This window comes from Eulemur rufifrons, chromosome 8 (genome assembly GCF_041146395.1).
Source record: "Eulemur rufifrons isolate Redbay chromosome 8, OSU_ERuf_1, whole genome shotgun sequence".
NCBI classification, from domain to species: Eukaryota; Metazoa; Chordata; class Mammalia; order Primates; family Lemuridae; genus Eulemur; species Eulemur rufifrons.
Window position 1 is genome coordinate 67,969,721 of NC_090990.1, and position 19,546 is coordinate 67,989,266.

Genomic DNA, 19,546 nt, shown 5'->3' on the forward strand with positions numbered 1-19,546 from the left:
GATCTGGCTCCCCACCCTTACTCTAGCATCTGGCACAGCTGAAGGCAAGACAAACACTCCTTAAATAGAAACATTTAAAAGTACACAATTTGAGGCTAGGCTATAGTTATCTTTCTCACATTGAAGACAAAAGCAATAATGAAAAAAATTTAGGTCAAAGGGTCAAAAACCTGGGATAAACCACCTCTGATAAGTTGGGGAAATGTGTGCCTATATTTTCATATATATAGTGGTATAGAAAGACATCTCCATAACCACCATTTTCCAAAGAGAGAACTCTAAGGGAGATGTACAGCAATGGGATCATTTAAGAGTTCTATTTTCATCTTGATTCTTCACTTTCTCAAAGGGGCCCTGAGCAATTCACTCATTGAGCTGAACAATAATGGCTATGAAGGCATTGTCATTGCAATTGACCCAAGTGTGCCAGAAGATGAAACACTTATTCAACAAATAAAGGTAAGTTCAAAATAGTAATCATCCATGCTTTTTTTTTTATTGAAGCATTAAGATAGAACACAAGTTCTATCTTTCCAGCTGCATGACACTGGCAAGTTATTTTTATGTCTGAGTGTCAATTTCTTCATCTGTTAAATGGAAAGAATAATCATTAGGATTCTTGTGAGGGATGAGATAATAAATGCAACACACGTAACTCAGAGTTTACTGCTGAGGATTATTTCACTGAAAATTATTTAGTTTTACAGTAAGCCTCAGTCAACTACATTTGGCAGATATTGTGAGATGCACGGAGGTCAATTCCTTGCCTAATTTTACCATTGGCACATATCAGACTCTCTTTTATTCTCCTAATTCTAAGCCCTTTCCTTGTGATCCTTAATAGGAGCCCAGGATGTAAATCTCTGATTTAAGAACAACTCTGACCCTATTCATGGGAGCAAACCCTGCATTTTATCAGCTCCAATTCAATTAATCCTAACTGGGATCTCTTGTTATCTTTTCTGTGGGAGAAGGGAAGGCAAGAAGACTTCCTGTCCTGGCAGAGGCATCTAAACTGTTGTCAGGTGGAAGGATTAGAGAAGGTCTTGCATAACAGCAGACAGCTAAAAATAAGGGCAATGCCTTATAAAAGACTACCCTGCAATCTGACTGTAGCACAAGAGGCAGTATTGTGTAATGAGTAAGAGTACCAGTCTGGAAAATGGAAATAATAAGTATCCCCTTTATAGGATTTTGTGAAGATCAAATTTAAAAATGCATGAAGATAAGGGAAAGCTGGGTGAAGAGTATATAAGAATGCTGTACAATTTTTTACATGTCTTCCCTTAGTCTAAAATGATCTCAAAACTTAAAAACAAAAAAAAAAAAAAACTTTAAAAATGCACGCATAGTGCCTGGTAGATAGTGAGAGCTAAATAAATGGTGGATATAGTCATCAGTCACCAGTCCTCTTTTGATCTCTCTGGATGGAAAGTTAATAGTACAAGGGCCCAGAGGTCTTCCCCAAAGATTCCTTGCCCTAAGCAGAGGCAAATACAGAAAACCCACAGGGTTTGGAGAAAAAAAACATCTCTCTCTGCCAGGAGTTTGTGGCTAGAGAATTGCAGTAGGAGGAGATGGGGAATGCCACCCACAATAAAGCTTACCTATTTAACTCAACTATCAAACTGTCTTTGATAAAAGGGAAATTCAGACCTTTTGAAATCTCTCAATAATCAAAAACCTTGAGTGAGTTTTTGATTGTCTCTAAATTTGGAAGTGGCATCAGCAGAAATGTGACCAGTGGGTTTCTGTCTCTGGCTAAACAGTGGGGTTCAGCAACATGCAGGAAGGAGAACACAGATGCTTTATTTCTAATGGTAATTTCTATCTACAATATATGATGCTTAGAGCTTTGCAAAGTGCTTTCACCCTCATTGTCTCTGGGAGTTTTTCTTCTGCAATATGAACTTCTCACCTCAATTATTAAATCAGCTTTCTAGTATGAGTCATAAATGAATTGGGTGTGAGATAAGTTGGCTTCCATCACTTCCTTCTCTGCAACAAGAACATTTAAAGAGTTAAGTGTAATAGAATGCTCAGATTCCCTGACTAGTTAATAAAAGTGAATTCCTCCCTATTTGCTGTTCCAGATCTGCAGAGTTGCGGGACTTCACTGTGGGCTTGGCCACCTTTCCCAGTTATCCCTCACTCTGCTCCAACAAGCTTCTGTCTGAGAGGAGACTCTCCCATTGGTGCCCCTGTGGGGAGAGAAGCCTCTGAGTCAGCTTTTTAAATATTTATTGTACTTTAGCAGGACAGTCGCCAACATTTCACCACCTACGAGACTGGTGGATGGCACTGTTCCATCCACTGCACTCTTGCCACTATTAGTTATACAAGCAGTGAGAGTACACTTAACAGGAAGAGGGAGGGATAGTTGGGGAGAAGTGTTCTCTCTCTCTCTCTCTCTCACTCCACCTCCCACACACACACACACACACACACGCACACACACGCACAAGAAGATTCACAATGGAAATATTTTAGAGTCTGCTCAATGCACCAATGCATGGGAGCCCAGGTACTGCTATACCAGTTTGCCACTTACCCAAACCACTTCATTCATCCATTCATTTGTTCATTCCTTTAACAAATATGTACAGAGCATCTACATTATGTCAGGTAGTAGGAGTCCATTGGTGAACAATATGCTATCCCTGTCCTTAAGAAATTTCTAGCCCATCCTATAAGCTGTCACCCCCAACCTTTTCTCAGCCTGAGAATTTAAATATCTATTTGAATTTGGATATGAGGTCACCTTCTCAAAATCTGGAATAGATGCCAAAACAAAGATCTCTTAGTATTGTTTCTACTAGAACATAGAAGATGACCATTTCATGCTGCTTATTCTTCCTTGGAAACATTGAAAATTCACATTTCATAAATTAAATTGTAATATAATACTCCAACATATGAAGTTTTACACCTGCTTTTCAACTTTTCGGTGATCTTGCTTGACTCACCAAAATGACACAATGTTAAACTATTCTAGTGATTGTTAAAATCTGGCGTTTTGCAAGAGGAAAATGCAAATCATTAAGAACATTTTTTAAACAATTAGCTAGAAAACCATTATCATCACTATTTGAAAGGAGGAATAGAGGCTCAAAGAGATAAAATAAACTCCCCAAGTTTATCCCATTTAGGAAGTGGCAGAACAGGACTTACTCCCTCACCAATATCCAAGTACTGCTTCCCTATAAAATGATGAACAGTTTCTGCTCTTAAGGCCAATTCCACTAGGCACCGGAGTTTAGTCACTCTGGTCTGTTCCAGAAAGGACTTTTTTCTTGCAAGTATTCCTTTTTTTCTTTTGCATTATCAGTTTTTTTTTTCCATGAGCATAGACATATAATAGTTCCCATTAAAATAAACCAACAAACAAAACTTTCTTGTCCTGAATTCCTCTTCTAGCTGTTGCCTCATTTCTCCATCCCCCTTTAATTTATAGAAAAACTTCTTGACTGTTTGTCTGCATTCATTGTTTGCACTTCCTTGCCTCCCACTCCCTTGAATTTACTCTTATGGTGCTATTGTCTCCATTCTGCTAAAATGGCTCACCCATGTTGCCAAATCCTTTCATCAGTTCTTAGCCCTCATATTAAGTGATTGTTCAGCAGTGTTTGACCCTGATGATCATGCCCTCCTTCCCACCCATGGCTTTTGATTTCCTTCACAGGTACAGACTGGTCTTTCTGAGGCTTTTTATTTTCCCACCTCTAATTCCAGCCCCTCTCCCCAGGGTCAGTCTTCAACAATCTTCTTTCTTCTGTCTACACTCACTTTTGAAGCCAGTGGCTTTCAGTCCTAACAAACCCAATGTCCCTTTTCTAGCAACAATATCTTCTAACACCCTCTCTACTACCTTGTCATAATGCATCTCAGGGGATCTGAAGAGGCATTTATAATTTATCACTGTAACTCTTTCATTTTAATTCTAATTCTTAGTTTCTCTTCCAAGGTTTATTGATCCTCAAAGGATCAAAAGAAATGAAACTAATAACCGATTTTTTTTTAGCTAACATTGAATAAGCACTTACATTGTTCCTAAGTAAACATTGTTCCTAGTGCATCCCATGTTTGACCTTCTTTGTGCTTCGCCACAACCTTATCAGCTAATCACTATAATATTTTCCATTTTATAAATGGGGAAACTGAGGTTTGGAATTAGAAATTGCCTACTGTCCCACAACAAGTGGTGAAGCCAGTATTAGTGTCTGCCTCTAGATTTCACATTGTTAACCATTACTTTGTGACGTAGAGTATGTAGTAAATGCTTAAAAAGTTTAGCTATTGTAATTACAAAGTATTTCCACATTTCCCCTTCCCATCTTGATAAATAACTAGTCTTTGAAAATGTGCAATACAGAGGTAAATTTGAATGATTGGTAATTTAATCTATTTTCAGTCATAATTGTTATGTACGGTTTTTTTTTTTTTTTTCTTCTCAGGACATGGTGACCCAGGCATCTCCATACCTGTTTGAAGCTACAGGAAAACGATTTTATTTCAAAAATGTTGCCATTTTGATTCCTGAAAAGTGGAACACAAAACCTGACTATGTGAGACCAAAACTTGAAACCTTCAACAATGTAAGCATATCAAGTTCTTTCAAATTCAGTTTTCTTCAGTAATCCAGATTTTTTATATCAAAATACCCTAGAATCAAATGCAATTGCTTTAACATTAATAAGGTTAATTCCTTTGCTGAAATTTTGTGATGATAACAACTTTTTCTTAAATTTCAGGCTGATGTTGTGGTTGCTGAACCTGATCTTCCAGGTAATGATGACCCCTACACTGAGCAGACGGGCAAATGTGGAGAAAAGGGGGAAAGAATTTATTTCACTCCTGACTTCTTAGCAGGAAAAAAGTTGGCTCAATATGGACCACAAGGTATGAATATCCCAGTATATTTCTCATAAAATTTAACCATTTTATGTTAAAGGTGGATCAACAATAGCATTATCTTTGTGAATAAGCACATATAATCCAAATAAACTATTATAAATAAACTAATGTAGTATTTTTTACTTAGAATATGCATTTTATTTAGAATTTCTAGCTAGAATTTCTCAGCTAGAAATTTAATTTCTTATTTTGAATACCAGTGTAAGTATAATATTTTCAAATTTTTATGTTACTATAGTACCATGTTATAACTGGAAAATCATTTAATATATATTATTAGGTTTCTATGGATCTGTAATGGGACTCAACTGAATGAATTAAAACTCCTGCCTGCAATTCATGTGGTAACAACCAGATGGCGAATATGTACAGTGTTCTCAGATTTTTATGCTCATTCAAATTATAAATGGATCCTTTAAAATGCAGGTTCTGATTCAGTAGGTGTGGGGTGGGACTCAAGAATCTGCATTCTTCCAGTGCTGAACGATAGACAATGGAGACTCGAAGGGGGAGTGGGAGGAGAGTAGACAATGGTAGGCTGCTTGGTGGGTACAGTGATGTGTAGACTGAAGGTTCTGACTTCACCACAATGGGATATATCAGTGTAGCAAATTACACTTCTACCCTACGAATATATACAAATAAAAAATAAATGGGGAAAAAAGAATCTGTTTTTAACAAGCTCCCAGGTGATGTTGATACCACACTTTGAGTAACAGACAGAATATCCTTGCAATTCCACTCTCAAAAACCTGTAACTAAAGAAAAAATTTAGTCTTCCTTCACAAAATAAACTCTATCATTTCTATATGAGCTATATATAGCAATCTTGGGAAGAAAAATTAAAAACAATGGCGTATATATAAAATGTACTTTCCAAGTATAATCAAATGTGATTAGTTGGTAAATAGTATCAGAATTCTTTATCTCAAAAAAAGATTTGGATCCTTCAGAAGCAGATTGATTTTCTTTATTTAAACACACAAGACAGAGAAAACAAGCAAACGAAAGAGCCCTAACACCTCCACCACACCCCATACCCAAATACAACCAGAGAGCAATTAAAAACCTTATCAGAAAGAGGTGTCAAACCTACTACTCTGTTATTCTATAACACTCCATTTCACCTCCATAATAGAAACAGAAAATTCCCAATGTAGGGCTAAATAAATATGTGCTGAATTGATTTACCTAACTGCCCTGTCCCACTCCTGAGCCCACTCCAGCCATCACGATCATATATAATGTCATTCCTTTACGTCTCCCTTTCTGCACTGTGACTCCACTCCTGCTCCCTCCTAATCTTTTCTTACCTTTAAGAGACCATCAGTTGTTTTCTCAGCACCTGCAGAATAAAGGCAAATCCCTAGTGTGGGATATTAAAGGTTCCTTAGTAAGCCCCCGTCATATAACCCTCCAAATTCAGCCTGTCTTGGAATTTACATTCCAGAAAAACTAAGCTGTACATAGTTACTGAGATTTCATCCTAATTTAACAAATATCACTGAGTTTCTATTAAGTTCTAGACACTATGTGTCCAGATATGACAATGAAGAAGTCATATCATCTGTCCTCTTGGACACAAGTGTTTAGTGTGGGACACTGGCAAGTAAGCAGCAATGACAATTTAACATGGTAAGTGCCTAATGGGAGATAATGAAAGTACAAAGGAGTACCTGGCCTAGTCTGAGGATGTCAGGGGAGGCTTCTAGGTGAATAAAAGCTTGATTTTGAAAGACGAATAGGAGTTATCCAAGCAGAGATAGGGAGAAGGTATTTCAAGCAAGCGAAAAATATGTAAAAAGGACCAGAGATGAACAAGAATATGGCGTGGACTAGAAAGTAAAGGAGTTCAGGAATTCATCATGATTATAGGGTTTTGGAGGTGGGTAGGGAACAGCAAGAAATAAGGGTGCCGAAAGGAGCAGAGCCTGAATCATCAGGGACCTTGTACATCAAGTTGAGAAGTTGGACTTAACCCTGAGCACCACAGAGGAGCCCTTGAGGCTGGAGGCATGGAGGCCAGTCAGGTGACTATTAGTAAGTCAGGAGTAAGCAGCAATGAGACTGGAATGGATCAAAGCAAAAAGGGAGAGGTGGAGCTGGCAGGCCTTAAGGTTGATCAGATATGAGCTATGAGGGAGAAGGACCTATTGGGATGCTTCCCTGGCTGCTCTGTGAATGCCTCTGCTCCCATAGCAGACCTGACCTCCATCATTATGCTCGCACCACTATGTATTTTGGTTACCTGATCATGCATGTCCTCCACTAGACCATGGGCTATTGAGGGCAGAGCAGTTGTTTCATCTTTGTATGAATAACTGCCTGGCACTTAAAAGGAGCCTGATTAACATTTGATGAGCCAAAATAAGTATTTATATTTTATAGAAATGTACAGTTGTCATATTAGATCATTCTAAGGAAATTAAGTCTTTACTTTTCTAAAAAAATTAACATAGCAAAGCATATTAACTGTTCTGAAGAATTGCTCTCTCCCAAAGTGAGAAGGTAATTTTGCCATTCTTATTGTAATTGGATGTTTAAAATATTTTCTCAAAGGTAGGGTATTTGTCCATGAATGGTCTCATCTACGATGGGGAGTATTTGATGAATACAATAATGACCAGAAATTCTACTTATCCAACGGAAAAAACAAAGCAGTGAAGTATGTATATTTTGATTTAACTTTTCCCCAATTACTTTAAACTGAACCAATTTTTTCTTGAATTGATTACTTTAAAAGTATCAGTCTCCTGTATTTTCTATCTCTGATTCATTCTCTTAGTGCCTTTTTCCAGAGTTTCATAAAACTACTGCTTTTGCTTACTTTACAAGTGCTTCAATTAATTGAACTCTCCACTCTGCAGCTAGAAATCATTTGCCTCTTTTTTTTAAGTGTACCAACTATAATCAATCTAGAGGTGCTAGTGTCAGTGTTTCCATCATCCTGTGCCAGAATCAGTGACATAAGCAGACCTAATGGGGCTCTTCGGTGCTTTGAGGACGGAATGGTATCTGTGGACTTTGTCAGTATGCATGGCCTGGGAGGGACTGTGGAACTTATCTGAAAAACAATACAAATATTAAAATAAAACAAAACCCCCTGCCAGTGTGAATTAAACCCTGTGTGGTGTCAGCAGAAATCAAACCAAATACTTGGAAAGTACTCTTGGCTGCCACGGTCTTATGGGCACATTCTTGCAACCATCAGTTTCAGTGTGTGTAAACTGCTTTAGTACAAACATAAGCGACAGGGAACTTTCCAGTTTATTTTAAAGAGTTAGCATAATTCAAATACTAAAGCTTGACAATGGAACAAAAAAAATCTGTAAATTCAGCTCCCTAAAAAGATGGATGCAAAGATTTTAAATAAAAAAGGATAATAAATTACATCTGGCAGAATTAAGGTAATAGCAAACACACTAAGGCCAAGTAAGATGTCTTCCAGAAAACTAAAAATGTTGTAATATTAGGTAATTAGTTAATATAGTACACCAAGAAGAAAAATAAATGATTATTCCAATAGATTCTCAAAAGACACTTGATAAAATTATACATTTATTCTTGAGTTAAAAGACAACAGCCTCTTTTTAAAGAATAGAGGTTAGTACAACACCTTCTCCATTTCTGGAGTTCCAGTCTTGCTTGCCTGATGGCTCGTTAAGGAGATACACTCAGCTTTGGTTCATTTATTGTCTTGACTTGATCCAATTGTTTCAAAAAGGGGATGCACTTGGCCTTGGCTTCCCAGTTCTCCCAAAGAACATTACTGCTCTCCACTTTTCCGTTTCTTTATTGTATTCAAATTCTGTCTGCTTGGTCCAGTTCCATTATATTATCGCTCATTGTATCTCTTCAGGCATAAATAGACAATGAGTGCATTATTGCCTCCTAGACCCATGCACAGTCTACCAGATTGCTTCAGCCTGTACACTCTGCACTACATAGACCACAGCCCGGGGTCACTTCTCTGACATGATCATATGTTGGTTTGCCCTTTCAAATCTCAGTCAAAGAGCACCATTCCAAATCTGACATCTGCCTTTCCCATTCTCTTTTCTAAGCTCCTGCACTGTTAGACACTGTATGTTCCCTTGAGAGAAAGACTGATTAGTACATATTCCTTTCTAGAGATATTCTAGAAATATATACATATACAGCATGTTCTTCCTTCCACAGATAAGACATGGTGTCCTCTTTAAAAAGTTTATAATAATATGGCCGGGCGCAGTGGCTCACGCCTGTAATCCTAGCACTCTGAGATACCGAAGCGGGAGGGTCGCTCGAGGTCAGGAGTTCGAGACCAGCCTGAGCAAGAGTGAGACCCCGTCTCTACTAAAAATAGAAAGAAATTATATGGACAACTAAAATATATATATACAAAAAAAAAATTAGCCGGGCATAGTGGCGCATGCCTGTAGTCCCAGCTACTCGGGAGGCTGAGGCAGTAGGATCGCTTAAGCCCAGGAGTTTGAGGTTGCTGTGAGCTAAGCTGACGCCACGGCACTCACTCTAGCCCGGGCAACAGAGTGAGACTCTGTCTCAAAAAAAAAATAAAATAAAATAAAATAAAAAATAAAAAGTTTATAATAATATATTAATACGTATTGCTCCTTATCTTCCAAACTTTTTAATTCTTTTCAAGGCTGAAAAGCAATCACAAAAATGAAAGCACTGCCCACAACAGGTTACTTCCTTAATATGATACAGAACATCTATTGAAAGACAATGGTCTAGTCATATTTAATAGGGAAACACTAGAGACATTCCCAGGAATAAGACAAGGATGGCCACTATTGCCACAGTTATAGAACCTTGTTTAGGGTGTTATAGCCAATGCAAGAACACATGACACTGGGGAGGTAAAAAGAAGAGCTACTATTTGAAAGGAAAAGAGAAAATGGCTTTTACACAGATGATATGTGGTCCACTTAGAAAACTCAAGAGAATAAATTGAAATTAAAATTGACAAGGGAAGTCAATAAGGTGACCAAATACAAAATAAATATTCAAATTGCTTTTCCACATAGTAGCCAGTTCAAAAATATAATGGAAAAAATGTTTCATTCAAGATAGCAATTAAAGGCATGATAAAAGTAGGGAAAACTCTACAAAACGTGGAAGACATATTTGAAGAAAACTATAAAATCCTTCTAAAGGATTTTATTAAAAAAAAACAAGATAAATTGAGAGACTTTCAATTCATGGAAGATGTAAATTCAACCAAAATTAATTATATAGGTTTTATGAAATTCTAGTCAAAACTACATCCATTTTTGCCTCATTTTAAAAATCTTACAGTTTATTCAGTAGATAGTAGCTAAGATCATTTTTTAAAAAATAGTAATAAAAAGGCTTTTATTTATCAAATTTAAATATATATAAAACTACATTAATTAAAATAATATGGACTAATAGACATTTACATGCATAATTAATTTACTATTCAATATAGGTAGAGTTACAAATCTGTGAAGAAAGATAGGATTTCTTAAGATGTCAGACAATTTTTAACAGTGTGGGGCAAAAAATTAACAGACCCTTTTCCAACTAGATAGACTCATTAAAAATAAACAAAATCATAATGAAAATTAGATGAATAAGAATGTCAAATCCCTATATAGCAAAGGTCTTCCTACACATTCATGAATTGGAAAAAAAAAACTAAAAGAATGATAAATGTGGCTATATATAAATTAAAAATTTGTTGCACACAAATGAAAAATAAATGATATAAAAAGGTAAAAACCAGAAAAAGATATTTGCAAAACTTTTTTAAAAAGGCTTCTAGAAGCTTAGTATTGTAACACATAAAAAACTTTTGAAAATAAATAAATAAAACAATAAATAACACCCCAAATAACACCAAAAAATAGACAAAGAATAAATAATTCACAAAAGAATAAATAAAAATGGCCAATAATATATAAAAGTATTCTTACTAGTAACCAAAGAGATGCAAATTCGACAGATTCATTTATTACCTAGTAAGTTACTGTCACTGGGATGAAAGCTTTCTCAGCTGGTTGTTAGAGGCATAAACTGGTGCAACTTTTCTGGAAAGCAATTTAGGTGACACATATCAAATCTCCAAAAAAATGTTTATTTCTTGACCTAGTGATTTCATGTTTAAAAATTCATTTTAGGGAAATGATAAAATAGCTGTTATCAATAGACTTTAAGGTGTTCAAACTTTTGGATCTGATAATTTACTCTGGAAATCAATCGTGGCAAACTTGAAAATATAGTCAAAATTGTATGTGAAATTTTGTTTATTTATTGATGTTTTATTTGTAGTACTGACAGATTAGAAGGGAAAACTAAATTAAATAAATTAGGCTGAATTCATATTATAGTATCAAAAGGTATAAAATTATTAAAACCACATTTTGAAAAAATATTAAGTAATAGATTAAATTTTCAAATAGATTAAATAGACTAACCTTTTTAAAAGCAAGAAACAAAACTATATGTGCAATGTCATGTTGCTACACAGAAAGAGAAGGAAATGCTTCAACATGTTGACAGTAGTTCATTTCTAATGTGAGACACATTTTTTTTCTTTTTTATGCTTTTGGTTGTTTTCCAAATTTGCTATAGTTTCCATGTATTATTTATATATTCAAATATATAATTAAATACTAAGATGTGGGTGGGAAGCGTTAGATTTATAATAGCAACAAAACTCCACATAATATAAAGAAAAATTTTAAATAGTTATGAACATACAAGAACTATACAAAGTCATATGAAATAAACTAATTAGAAAAGAAACAAACAAACAGGAAATGTCAGTAAATCTTTTGGGGGAAACAAATGAGGGCTCCTGATTTTCTAGGAGTGAGGGGAATAGATCAGGAGGGACCTGAAGATTTTGGTCTGTATTAATGCTAACTGCAGCCATAAACCAGACTTAGCTTTTCTACTTCATAAAAATAAATTCTGATACCATTTTGGGAGCCCCTTAGATACTTTCTCGCAAGTAGAAATGACTATGATGAAAATTTAATAATTTTTCTATATCATAGGATGTCTTTGCTTCTTGGATTATGAGAGGAAATCATAGAAAGGCAATCTGTCAGAAACTGAGCATAGAGTCTGACCCTTTGAAATGTTTACATCACCTAAACATCTAACCTTCATATATTTTCAGATGTTCAGCAGATATTATTGGTAAAAACGTAGTAAATAAGTGTCAGGGGGGCAGCTGTGTCACCAAACCATGCAGAGCCAACAAATCAACAGGACTGTATGAAAAGGAATGTGAATTCTTACCTGAAAGCCAGCAGACTGAGAAGGCTTCCATAATGTTTGCACAGAGTATTAATTCTGTAAGTACTTTGTTATTTTTTTCCTAGACTCATGAATTTAGTGAAGTTTTTACCCCAGCTGCTCCAAGGGAGAATCAAATTTTAGAGAAACCATCAGTGAGCAGTAGAGTCTCTGTGAGACAAGCTGGGAGTAGAAAATCAGGGATAAAGTCCTATCTTCTTTCCTTTCTCCTCTTCATGTCCATTCTTTCTTCTCCAACATCTTCCTCTTGCTACGTTTTAGTTTAAGAGGTTAGAATGACTTCAAATACCCTTAAAAGCATGCAGGCACACAAATTCTTACTTAAATAACTTGGCTAATTATCCATATTAATGCTAAATATGTAGAACAGTAAATTTGCACAAAATAAGATTAAACACATCAATTAACTGATTTTAGTGGGGAGTCCCTCTTATCTTTCAGTCTGTTGCATAAAATTATGTTTTCCTTTTAGAATGGAGGGTGAAACAACTTTCAAGAGTCTGTCGATAATAATTTGGCATAAATTTTTAAAATATGATGCACCATGCTTCACCAGGCCCGTCCTTCAATTTGGCTTTGCAGTCCACTCTCAGACCTATTCAGAAACTTCCATAAGGTGGCCCAGATTATATATTTTTAATTAGCCACAGGGTTAAATTTGATGCATAGCCAGGTTTGGGAACCTCTGCTTGGAGCTTCCATAAAAGTTTTTCAGCCCCGCGGCGGGCCCGGCCGGGCGGGCGGCGGGAGGCAGGCGGCGCGCGTCCCCGCGGCCCCGGGATGGTTAAAAAAAAAAAAAAAAAAAAGTTTTTCAGATTTCTTTCCTAAAAAGTAGCCATAACTGATAATGGAAACATTACCAAAAAGATGACCTAAAAATGCAAATAAAGAGAAAAATAAGTGTTAAACAGCTAGTGATTACTTTCTAAATTACTAGAATTCCAGATATTTAAGATTTTTAATTGAATGATAATACTGTAGAGTCACTGAGGGGAGGAACTACTAGGTTATTCCTCCTGTGTATACTGTGCCTTTTTCTAATCCTTCCAAATGTTAGGCATATAAACATTAGCAAATGTTGTAGATATAAGATAAAAGAAAGGAATAGGAACTAGCATTTATTGGCTGTGTTAGTATTGACCTTATTGCATGTATGTAGATCTTACATAATATTAATAACTATTGCCATTTTGTAGATTAAAAAACCTGAAGTGCAAAGAGGTTAGGGTTATTCAAAAACCAACAAACTTATATTGAGTTTTTATTATGTGTGAGACGCTGGGATAAATTTTAAGGAAGCAAAATTTAATAAGACAGCTTTCTGCCATAGATGGACTTAACAGTTCAACAGTGCATCACAATGCTAAAGGGACCTTATTAAAGTTTCTATAGGGTACTATGAGGCCACAAATGGTAGAGTAGGAATTCTTTGGGAGAAGAGTAGAATATGAGAAAATATTTTGGAAGTGATATTTTGGCTGAAACATGAAGGTAGAGTTTACAATGCAGAAGACAGGGGAGGAGAGACTTCTTGATCAAGTGGGTATCATGAGCAAAGGCACAGAGATATAAAAGCCTGGCAAGCTTGGGAACTTATATGCTATAGTCGGGGAAATCAAAAACTTGGAATATACGGGCAGAATGAGGACAGAGAGTGGAGCAAAAATCCAAATCCTGGAGATTGCCATTTGCTGAGTGAAGGAGTCTGGACTTTGGTGAGTGAGCAATCAAGAGCCACTAAGTGGTCTTAAATAGAGGAGTAAGAGGGAAGACTCCTCAGGCAGCTGTGAAGGGGACCAACTGGAGGGGAAGCAAGATGGAAATGTCAGATAAGAGACTGCAATAGTTTGAGGGAGGGACCATGAGGGCTTGGGTGATGGAGATTCCATTGGAAATAGAGAAAAGATAATGAACTGACGAGACAGTGAAATGTATGGATCCTAGTTATTTTGTAGGGGGAAGAAGATGGGAAAACTCCCAGTTTCCTGATGTGGGTGACTGGATGTGTAGTGGTGACATAAAGTTAGGAAATAGATGTGGATGAAGAGCAGATTAGATAAAGGTGATGAGGTCACTGATGGACGCTAGAGTCTGAGGAGCCTGTGGGACATCCAGGTGGATTTTGGAGAGAGCTGGAATGTTGGTTGTTGGAAGGTTGGAATGTAGTGTGTTGGTAAGTGAGTAGGAAGTAAAGAAGTAGGGTTTGTTGATGCAAGGAAGGAGAGATAAGGTGGTACCAGGAGAGGAAGGATGAGGAGGCTTGAAGAGAGCGGTGATGGCTTGATATGGCAAATTCGAGGAGTAGGAAAAAAGGTCCCTAGAGCAAGCAAATGGATTGCTGAGGAGCACTAAGAGTGCTCCAATGATACTGAAGGCATGGTTTCAGATAGGAACTCTGAATTATGACACTGTGATTTTCCCCAGAAGTGTTCTGCAGTGATTGTGGGATTGAGCCAAGGGTATGGGTTAGCAGAGCAGACTGATGAGAAGGGCAGCAGATTAAAATATTTTAAATGTGGGATTTAAAATGTTGCAATCAAATTATTAGAGATTTTAACAAGTAGTTTACCTTTATCATATCATTTTCTTGACAATTTCAGGTGGTTGAATTCTGTACAGAACAAAACCACAATAAAGAAGCCCCAAATCTGCAAAACCAAAAATGCAATCTCCGAAGCACGTGGGAAGTGATCCAAGATTCTGAGGACTTTAAGAAAACCACTCCTATGACAACACAGCCACCCGAGCCCACCTTCTCGTTACTGCAGATTGGACAAAGGATTGTGTGTTTAGTCCTTGATAAGTCTGGAAGCATGTTGGTATGTTCAATGAGCCTTAGTCTTCTGGATGCTGGTCATTTTTTTTTTAGAGATATGCATATGGTATAATCTGGACCATGACTTGAAACTGGTTAGGAATAAACACGACCTGAGGGTCAGAACAGTGATAATAATACCATTGCCTTCGGAAACACTCACCTCAACTTTATTCAACAAAGATTCTGAATCAACTGTCTCATTTGCCAAGTTAAATTAATTTTCAATTTATGAGCAAAACTCTGATGAGTTATATAAGCTTAACACATTTATGTTTCACTAACAACATGTAAGTCTATAGGTCCATAGTCCTACAAAGGACTTATCTAGAACTATTACTAAAGCATTGAACTTTAATGATTGTGTAATCTGGTATTATCTTTTTTTTTTTAGAGACGGGCTCTTGCTCTTGCTCAGGCTGGTCTTGAACTCCTGAGCTCAAGCGATCCTCCCGCCTCAGTTTCCCAGAGTGCTAGGATTACAGGTGTGAGCCACCGTGCCCAGCCTTGATTTTATCTTTTGATATTTATACAAGGCCCTAAAATTTGACCCAAAGATGCTGCTAAATGTAAGAAATTCTCCCCCATGGAAGGATATGTCTCAAATAAGCTTGTTGTCATTTACTCTACATCGAGGCAGCCACTTCCAGATTCCCTCCAGCCTATTATTAGTTATCTTTGTCCGTCTAAATCCAACCTGACTGCTTTTTTTCTGCTTCTCCATTTAGACTGGTGACCGCCTTAATCGACTAAATCAAGCTGGCAAACTTTTCCTGCTACAGACGGTTGAGCAGGGGTCCTGGGTTGGGATGGTAACATTTGACAGTGCTGCCCATGTACAAAGTGAGCTCATACAGATAAATGATGGCACTGACAGAGACAAGCTCATCAAAAGCTTACCCACAGTGGCTGCAGGAGGGACGTCCATCTGCTCCGGGCTTCGATCAGCATTTACTGTGAGACATGTTCTTCTGTTGTAGTTTACCAGTGTTTGAAATTTATGTTTCCTAAGAAATGTCCATTTCCAGTGTTTCCATACATGTCTAGTGTCTAACTGAATTAGATAACCAAGGGCAGAGCAATAGTCCAAATGATGCAAAGACACAAGCCTCCAAATCTATTATTAACTAATTTATTCATGTTTTTGTGCTTTTCTGCATCTGTGCATTCATGCTTTTCTGCATGCATTCCTGCATTCAAAATATTCATGGTGTGCCTTCTGCATGCCAGGCACTGTGCTAAGCACTAAGAATATCATAAAGGCCAAACAGGCACCACAATTCCTATCATGGGGAGACATGGTAATCTTACTGGGGGAGACACAGTAACAACATAATACACAACCAAATGTATATTCATAAATTGTTATGAGTACTGTGAAGGAATGGCATACAAAGATAGAAAACAGTATCTTCTATGAGAATAAAAAGACCTATGAGTATGGCTAAGCTTTGAGGCAACTGAGCACTCCAAACTTCTGGGTGTACTGAACCTCATTTTGGGAAGGCAAATGATTTATTTACAGAAGCAGGAGGACTTAGGAATTGTAACTATGAGTGTACTGGACTCATATCTAAACATCTTATCTGATCATCCAATCACATCATCCCTCTACTTAGATATCATGTCTCCCCATTTTCAACAAATGGGGAGTAAGTAAAAATTCCTCTATCTAATATTTAAGATCTATCATGATACAGCCCCTACCTACCATTCCAGGCTTAAGCGCCAAGGACTCTCTTCCAGGTATCTTGTGTTTAATCAAATTGTATCGCCTGTCATTCCGAGCTTCAGTAGCTTTGCCAGACTAGCTCCTCACGGAGAGCACTTTCTCCTCCCTTCTTTGCACCTCAAATCACACTCATTCTTCAAAGACTCATCACAGACACCACCTACTTCTTGACATCTTTCCTGATTCTTTCAACTGTATAAAATCTCTTTCCAAAACTTATGACTCTTTAAAAACAAAACTATCTCCTATGACTTCTGGGCTCTTCTGTCTTAGATTCTAGTCATGTGTTTCAATTGAGCAAAACTTCTTTTGGGATAGGATTTGTCTATTTACCTCCCAGGCTGCTAGCACAATATCATTTATATAGGAGGTTCTTAGTACGTAAAATTGAATCGAGTTAATTGATTGCACTAGTAACACCTGATGTTTAGTTGCTCCAAATATAGAATGCAAAATTCCATATTTATTTAGAGGCTATTTAGCTACATTAAACAAAGAATAGGATATTGAAAGGGGCTGGCTGGCCTAAGATCTCAACCTCTCAGTGTCTTGGGCGGGTCTGCCCTCAGCCTGCTTTTTGAGCACAACACACGTCAGTGGGGTTGTTCCAGCTTCCCAAGTGGCAGCAGGAACATAAAACTTCCTGCTCACGTTCTTTGACATGACATTGGATTGATCTATTTCCTTAAATAATGTCTGTCCCTCTAGCCCTTTTATTTCACCTTAAATGTCAGTTTCCTAAAAATGGTTTATTTTGTGTATAGTCAGCTGCAAAACCCTTCTCCAGACATCTGCATGCATCTGGGTTCTATTGCTTCTGCCACCCACCCAAGCTTTGATTAAAGCAGCAAATGAGGAAGGAAAATTGACAATGAAATCACTGATTTGCTGTACCAAACTCCTGCTATGCAAAACCCTAGGGGAGATGACTAATGCTAGATGATGTGGTGGTGAAGAGAGAGCTTCTGGTTCGGCATTTTCCATTCAGATGGGTGAGGGATACAATTGGAATTTGCAATGGCCCTCCTCCCCAGTGGAGCCTGGGTGTGGGGTGGGAGGAACTTGTGTGACTTCAGGGTGACGAGGCAAGTGGCCTTGGATCCTACACTGTCCTCAAGATCCCTGCTGGTCTCTGCAACAGAACTCAGGTCAGGTCTGATCTAGGCTCCTTGCAGTGCTGTCTGCTGTGGCCACAGAGGTTTGGCTTGTTCTCTTGGCTTGGTCAGGGTCCAGCGGTCCTCCCCTGCTGACTCAGCCCCCCACCTCTCCCGGCTCTCACTGTTAGAGCAGAGCCCGGAGTGCCCCCATGTCCTCCAGCCAGCCTTCAGCCAGGTCAACATTCCTCAGCCTCTGTGGCAGGATTACCTGTTCTCTGACCTTCCAGCTCTCAACCCAGCTGCCTTCTGTCTCCCCTGTGGGATATGTGGGAACTGTTTTGCAAGACACACAGCAGTTATGGGAAGTGAGACAAGGGAATCCAAATTGGGCCTCTCTAGCCCTGTAGCTTTGTCAGACCACGGCCACAACCACAGCTGACAGGCTCCTGGGCTCTGGGCTCCTTGACACAGCAACAGCAATGGCCACAGTTGCTCTTCCTGTGTTGTTAATGACTGCCTGTGTGGCAGCCTCCCTTCAGAGCTCAAACAGGGAGGGCAGTAGAAGCCTCCTCTGCCCCCAGCTCTCCTTTCAGTCTACTTAAGATGCCTTCCCTCTCTGCAACTCTGGTCCAGAGAGGGAAGGTTACTTGGGCTTGATTGCTTATCTTCTCTACTTCTGGATCACTCCTTCCACTGTTTTTAGGGGAAGAGTGAACTCTTACTTTCTCTTAAATAGATAACACTATTCTTTTATCTAATTTCCCTTCCATCATAATCTTATTCAACACTGGCCAAAGGAGTATCCTCTCTACACCATGTAAAACATATATATAGACTGAGTCTACCAGGAATAGTTGAGACATAGGTGTCACAGGACAACTAAGAAGTAGGGATTAATAGGAACAAAATGTTTCACTTTAATCAGAAGGAACATTAAAAATTTTAACAATGCATGTGATGTGGGTAATGGCTGATCAGAACAAATGCCAGCCATAAACAGCTGGTATTGTCAGACTGGTAAATATCATACAAGCTAAAATCTGCCCCGAGTCTAATATCCCCCAAATGCAATGCCCATTAAGTAAGGATGGTTTCTGAAGGCATCTTGGAACCTCTGAAAGCCTGTCAAGGAGGGATCATGTGAAGGAAACTGGAAAAACCTTCTTTGCTGCTTCCCCAGTGCTATTTATACCTAGAGCTGCCCTGCATGCTACAACATCCCTCTCTGGAGCAGCCTAGCCAAGGGAAAAGACAATTGTTGAGTTTCATGGATGCTGCTGGGTTAAGATTATATCATTTCAAGACAGATATTTGACCATTCCCGGACACTATAATTTATTCCCTCTAGAATTTTTCTTCTCCTTCCCTGTAAATAAAGTTTTCACACAAACACCTTGGCCACACTGAATCTGATAATTCATGCTCTGAATTATGTCCTTAGGTGATTAGGAAGAAATACTCAACAGATGGATCTGAAATTGTGCTGCTGACTGATGGGGAGGACACCACCATAAGCGGGTGCTTTAACGAGGTGAAACAAAGTGGAGCCATTATCCACACAGTCGCCCTGGGGCCCTCTGCAGCTGAAGAACTAGAGGAGCTGTCCAAAATGACAGGTGAGGGATGATCTTCTGAGACCAGTGTACGTCTCTCCCAGTGAACCTAGGAGTAGGGGAAAGGCAGGACGGAGAGAGC

The 19,546-nt window shown here is 38.1% G+C and overlaps 1 protein-coding gene across 1 annotated transcript in view; it reads left to right on the forward strand.

Annotated features, from left to right (window-relative positions):
- Window positions 1-252: 252 nt before the first annotated feature.
- CLCA1 (chloride channel accessory 1) overlaps window positions 253-19,546 on the forward strand; it is a 29,795-nt gene continuing 10,501 nt past the window's right edge. Inside the window, exons 1-8 of the mRNA XM_069478158.1 lie at window positions 253-459; window positions 4,455-4,595; window positions 4,752-4,899; window positions 7,474-7,579; window positions 12,068-12,245; window positions 14,808-15,026; window positions 15,751-15,978; window positions 19,293-19,467. Coding sequence (XP_069334259.1) covers window positions 298-459; window positions 4,455-4,595; window positions 4,752-4,899; window positions 7,474-7,579; window positions 12,068-12,245; window positions 14,808-15,026; window positions 15,751-15,978; window positions 19,293-19,467 — 1,357 coding nt within the window. The 5' untranslated portion in view covers window positions 253-297. The remainder of the gene's footprint in view (window positions 460-4,454; window positions 4,596-4,751; window positions 4,900-7,473; window positions 7,580-12,067; window positions 12,246-14,807; window positions 15,027-15,750; window positions 15,979-19,292; window positions 19,468-19,546) is intronic.